Source organism: Sinocyclocheilus grahami, unplaced genomic scaffold (genome assembly GCF_001515645.1).
Source record: "Sinocyclocheilus grahami isolate Dianchi unplaced genomic scaffold, SAMN03320097.WGS_v1.1 scaffold1068.1, whole genome shotgun sequence".
NCBI classification, from domain to species: Eukaryota; Metazoa; Chordata; class Actinopteri; order Cypriniformes; family Cyprinidae; genus Sinocyclocheilus; species Sinocyclocheilus grahami.
In genome coordinates this window covers 236,743-243,352 of record NW_015506247.1, presented here as the reverse complement: position 1 = coordinate 243,352, position 6,610 = coordinate 236,743, and the positions used below count along the sequence as shown (strand labels likewise).

Below are 6,610 nucleotides of genomic sequence, written 5' to 3'. Positions count from 1 at the left end.
TATATATATATATATATATATATATATATATATATATATATATATATATATATATATATATATATATATATGTATATGTATGTTTGACTGATAGGGGTGGCATGCTAAATTTATATACCAAAAAGTGAAGTATTCCACTGATAGGTATAACATAACTGAATAAGCCAAATGCAAGTCTTCATGATCTCTCTCTCTCTCTCTCTCTCTCTCTCTCTCTCTCTCTTACATTACATTGAAAGTTACATTTTCAAATGAAAATGGCAACATGTTCGTTTTATACAGTATGCGTTCATATGTGCTTAATTTTCTATAGCCCCCCTAAAAATGGCCTAGCGACGCCCATGGTGCGCTGTCTGATGCGACTGTCCGTGTGCGTGGCACTGTGCGCAGAAACCTTCTAGCGTCATCTTCTCACCGCGTCTTTTAAGCTCACTCACATTGTGCCTTCACAACGTCAGTCTTTTTTTTTTTCGAATAGGCTGTCACTGTCAACTTATTTTTAGCATGAGCGACCAGATATAATCTTGCACGACTTTAAAAACGGATAATACACCGGCGATTATACACCCTCTTTCTTTTATTGAGTTGCAGTAAGCAGCTATTATTAGTCATACAAAAACTCAAAGTTGTTTAAACCAAATATTATCCAACCCTCTCGTCAGTCACTGGCAACTCTATAATTTTGGGGCAGGACTGAGGCAGCGCTTAGTTTAATATCCTTTTGTATCCTTTCTTTACTTTTATTCAAACTATAAGGTGTTGTCTTTAAACCCGTCCTTGTGTTTTTCGATCATGAGATCATACACTCCTATACAGGAATAAAGATAAGTAATAAATTACATTTAAATTAGCCTATATATTGAGGTATTGAATAGGAGTTTGAAGATTAATTTACTCAATTGCAATCCAACGACATTCAACAAGCCTATTTAATCCTTGACATTAAGAGCATGTTTGTTTTTTTTCCTTTGCTAATCAGCTGTATTTCTAATGAATTGAACTAAATTCAATACTGTCAAAACAAGTCCACCACAATGCATTTAGACAACTTTATAAAAATAAATATCAAACATAAAAAAAATATTGATTCTTGCTAAAAACTGTAAAAATGTGTTGTACAGTAGTTGTCACGATACCAAAATTTTGACTTCAATACGATACCTGACTAAAATACCTCGATACCACTACTGAAATGATACCATGAAAAAAGTGAATAAAAAAAGAAAAGAAAGAGCTTGTTCTCACTTGTTCCTGCCCTGGTTTTTGAGCATTTCATCCTCCTAAAATCAAAACAAAACAAAACAAAAAACATGCCAGTGCTACCACACAGGTGAGCAACTACCAGTCTATGACTATGGTACAGCCGAGCCTACCGGTATGTATAGAGCTTTGCAGCTTTGGTAAATTAGCTTAGGGCATGAGCTGAGGGTGGGAAATATGACCAAAATATTATTCAGCGCTAGAAGTAGTTTTATTTTAACAATAACAATTTATATCATGCTATAGTCATTTTTGTTATTACTAATAAGAAGATGCAAGTAACAAACAAAAGGACAAATACCATAAAACAAAGACACAAATGAAATAAACAGTGTTTTTAGGTACAGGTCTATTTAACAGTAGCATTGAAGAAAGAGATGATACAGAAATTGACTAAAGTAATCAAAATGTTAAAGTAAAGCACTGCATAGTCTTCACTAATGAAACAATAATACATTTATCCTTATTAAAGCTAGTAAAGTTAGTCAAGATTAGTGAGTGATTTTCTATTTTTCTTGATTAACATTGTAGAGACAGACAGCAGCAGGGATATCATAGTCTGCTGTCACTTTCAGAGCTGCATAGACCCAATTTATTGATACACACGCGTTTTCTTTCTCAACTGTTTACGTTAATTTCAGTCATAAACCAAGATGGTAGGGATGGAGAAATGAAGCCTCATGAACCCCCCCTCCTCCTACCATAAATGGACACCTGTTATGTACACCCCCCACCCATCTAACCAGATATGTGTTTATCCACCCCAACGATCGAAGGGAATTTATGATTGTTTGGGAAAGTGTTTTTGTGTGGGTCCATTGAAACTGTTCAAAACTATGTGCTTTAAACTTTAAATTGTGAAACGTGGTATGATTATTAAACGGGGTAAGGGAAGTTTTTATTAAAGTTTTTACAGACATTTCAAGAAAAACATCAAACATACACGAAATAGAAACAATGTAATGACTGTTTTTTCCAGAAAAGAGTAAAAACGAGTCGAGACAAGTATTTAAGTGTTGTTAAACAATTTAAAAACTAGAGTTTGTTACAAGTTAGAAAATAAAAAGAAAACTAGGCCACTGACCATTTATCTAAAACAAACATACTGTAAGTATCCTTCCAGATACGTTTGCTAAACAATACAGCAGTTTTTCTATGTTACAATTAAAAAACTATTTAGTTTCCCAGCCAACATTCTATTATGGGGCCCGTGTGGGCTGTAAATATGGGCACTATATGGGTTTGTCCATGGGTTCCATGTGGGCCCCATCTGAATGATCCCATAATGAATATCATATGGGGCCTGACTGGGACTTATGTGGGGCCCAACTGGGCAACACATATAAGACCCATCTTGGCTCTACTTATGACCCAGCTTACAATCCAAGGTGGGGCCAATGTGGGCCCCATATGGGCTGTAAATATGGGGCCTAGATGGGTTTGTCCGTGGGTTCCACATGGGCCCTATATGAATTAGCCCATATAAATCTCATATAGAACCTGAATGGGGCCCAACTGGGCAAACTACATAAGACCCATATTGGTCCCAGTTTGAAGCCCATATGGGATACGCCAGGGTATGGGTTTCTCACTGGGTACTAGACTGGCTCCATGTGGTTTATGCGTGCATGTTCTTATGAGGTATTTTGAAGCATCACGCCTGAACAGTATAATTATAATTATCAATTCTAATTTACCTGTGATATAAAAAAAAAGATGAATTTTAATAAATTGATCACTGATAAAAGCAACATCAGTCTTTTAGTTAGGTAAATGCCAGTTTTCTGCTTGAATATTTCACTGTTCATTCATATTAAAAAATCACAAAACATGAAAGGTGCAATTTAAAAAATAAATCCTAAATTAAAATGTAAAAGTTTAGTATATCAAAGACTTTATTATAATTCAGACATTTTCAATAAAACTTCAAGTTTTTGTAAAGTGTTAAACACCAACGTTACCAGTTTAATTTAAAACAGGGTAATACTATCCCAACAGCTGGTTTTACATAACCAAACTTATGTAACATTTGAAAAATAATACTAATACATTTTTTTAATGATCTACAGTCAAGAAATGAAAACTTTGTCATGATGCACCCTCATGTTAATCCAAACCCATAAGAAATTAATTCATTTTTGGAACAAAATGACATTTTTATTGAAACCTGGGAATTTTCTGTCCCTTCATTGAAAGTCTTTTCACCCCAAAGAAAAAGAAAAAAGAATCCATATAAATAGAGCTTTTTAATTCAAGTCGTCTGAAAAGTCATGAACAGACTTTCAATGGAGAGACAGAAATGTCTTAATTTAATTAAAAACCAAAGTATAAAAAAGTTGCGCACATCCCACAAACCCCCACACAGGGCTAAGGTGCACAAAAAAGTCAAACTATAGCAAAAGCCTGACGAAGACCTAATGGTCAAAACGTTGCAATAAATATTTCTTATAGAGCAGTTATATCAGTGTGCAGAAAATGTTAATTTAATTAAAAATATAATTTGTGTTTCAGAGATGAATGAAAGTCTTGTGGGTTTAAAGCAGGGGTGTCAAACTCCTGGAGGGCAACAGCCCTGCAGATTTTAGTTCAAACCCTGTTCCAATACACATACCATCTAGTATTCAAATAAGCTTGAAGGACTTGATTAGCTGGATCAGGTGCTTTTCATTAGGGTTGGAGCTAAATTCTGCAGGGCTGTGGCCCTCGAGGATCAGAGTTTGACACTCTTGATTTAAATCAATTGAACAGATAGAATATATTTGTAAAATTTGGGTGAACTCTCTCTTTTAAGTAACGCTTTTAAAACCTCAATGACAACATAAAGAACAAAAACTCTGTTTAACTTACAATACAGTATTAAAATACTTGGTCTCAACACAATTTGTACAGATGGACACACACAAAATGAATCACAGTCCTGAAGACTGCTGTGACCTGATTGCGCTCTTTCTGCCCCTGTCTCTAGCCCCCGTGAACCATTTTGAGAGTGCCTTTTCTATGTCTTTCTGGTTCATGGTCTTGGTCATTGCATTCTTCTTCAGTCCACCTATAAAAACAAATGTTTACACATATAATCATCTGAAATGTCCAGCTACATACTTTGGTTACATTTTATTTTATAGTGTCCTTGTCACAGTGTAGGTGTACATTTAAGTACTCCGTAATATTAATTAACAACATTTACTTACTATAGGGTTAAAAGGTTAGTTCACCCCAAAATGGCTAAGTATATGATGACCATTTTCATTTTGGGGTGAACTATTCCTTTAGGGTCTGGATTAGGGATTGGTTTAGATTAGTTATTGCACAATTTATTTCTATAATAAGTAAACATTTTTTAAAGACATTTTTCAAAAATATATTTATCTCACCTAAATGTTTGACCATGCACTGCCTTTTTGTTTTGACAATCGTGCAATTGTTGCACAATAGCTTACACACAGCACAAGCCTGATTTCGTGAGCTGTAAGTGAGGCGGCCTTTTACACCAGGTTCACACATACTTCGTTTGCAGTGCGTATGCAGTCCATGTGTGGTACGTAAGTGGCGCAGAAGCAGCACAGACTGCTTTCACACAGGGGTCTTCAACTGATCCATGGCTGTTTACGCCAAACACAACATTTATCCATTATTGTGATTTCTAATCCAAACATTGTTGATACACAGTACAGTAATACAGTATTTCATAGACGTGTTTAACTGCAATAAATATAAGAAACACATTATTCAATGCTTTTTACTTTTGCATTTACTTCTAGATTTATATATTAAGTTGCTCATGCAAGTGGCAAAACATTTAAACTAGTTTTCTTGCATTATCACAAACATTCTTAATTAAAACTTATAGTGTTTTCAAAAGTACCGACTTCAGTACCAGTCGGTACTGACATTTTTAAAACAATAGTAGTCATTTTTATTTATATAGCACTTTTCCAAAACCCAAAATGTGGCGATACCAGCATTTCCAGCAAAATTTCTTCACTGAGCGCTTACACAGACACACGTCTCAGAGGATCTGTCTATGAGCAGATATATTAGGGATCCGCTGACAGATGCTTGCTAAAAACCTGTTGTTTTTTTCTCTTTCTTTTATTGAGTTGCAGTAAGCAGCTATTATTAGTCATACAAAAACTCAAAGTTGTTTAAACCAAATATTATCCAACCCTCTCGTCAGTCACTGGCAACTCTATAATTTTGGGGCAGGACTGAGGCAGCGCTTAGTTTAATATCCTTTTGTATCCTTTCTTTACTTTTATTCAAACTATAAGGCGTTGTCTTTAAACCCGTCCTTGTGTTTTTCGATCATGAGATCATACACTCCTATACAGGAATAAAGATAAGTAATAAATTACATTTAAATTAGCCTATATATTGAGGTATTGAATAGGAGTTTGACGATTAATTTACTCAATTGCAATCCAACGACATTCAACAAGCCTATTTAATCCTTGACATTAAGAGCATGTTTGTTTTTTTTTCCTTTGCTGATCAGCTGTATTTCTAATGAATTGAACTAAATTCAATACTGTCAAAACAAGTCCACCACAATGCATTTAGACAACTTTATAAAAATAAATATCAAACATAAAAAAAATATTGATTCTTGCTAAAAACTGTTTTTTTTAAACTACACTTACAGCAGTTTAGCCTTAAATTAAAATTCTTAATTGTGTTAGCTAAATTCAGATACATTCAGATTTATGAACTGAACTGGAATTTACAATACATTCTCATTTGAATTGAACTAAATGCCACACAGCCCTGTTGTCATGTCATGGAGAAAAGCAATTCTTATTTAATTAACGATTATTTTAAAATCTGCATTTAAGTGTATATCAGTTTTCTTAAGAACTTACCAGACAGGATGATGTACAAAAAAAACAAGCCAGCAGTACTGCATATTGTCTAAACCTGCCGACTGATAGATAATACACAAGAATTAACCATTTCCATATCGTTCAAAACATGAAACCATTTTGACCATTATGAAAAATGCAAAAATACTCATAAATTAGTGATTACCTGGTGGATTTGATTTCTTCATCAATGGCATGACCATGGTTAAGTATGCTGTTCTCCTAGAATAATTTTACATCAGCTTTGAAGCTAATTACATGTTCATGCCCAATATCAAGCGAACAGCCTGTTAAACTGGTCACACTGCTCTGAACACGAGGAGCCATGTGACGTTTAGCTGGCACAACACAGCAGTTCTCTGTGACACTATTAGCCAATTTGCATATTGGGATTATGGAAATTAACAAGATTGCAGGTGAGAACCGACCATGATGGTCAAATAGTATGTTCCAGTAGAGGACGCAGACATGTCATAGTGTTTTTTGTCTTTTTC

At 34.6% G+C, this 6,610-nt stretch overlaps 1 protein-coding gene across 1 annotated transcript in view; it reads right to left on the bottom strand.

Annotated features, from left to right (window-relative positions):
- LOC107566303 (NXPE family member 3-like) overlaps positions 1 to 6,344 on the bottom strand; it is a 52,688-nt gene extending 46,344 nt beyond the window's left edge. The window contains exons 1-2 of the mRNA XM_016251716.1: positions 6,283 to 6,344; positions 6,117 to 6,178 (exon numbers count right to left, since the gene is read on the bottom strand). Of these exons, the coding sequence (XP_016107202.1) occupies positions 6,117 to 6,178; positions 6,283 to 6,319 (99 nt within the window). The 5' untranslated portion in view covers positions 6,320 to 6,344. The remainder of the gene's footprint in view (positions 1 to 6,116; positions 6,179 to 6,282) is intronic.
- Between the last annotated feature and the right edge of the window lie 266 nt (positions 6,345 to 6,610).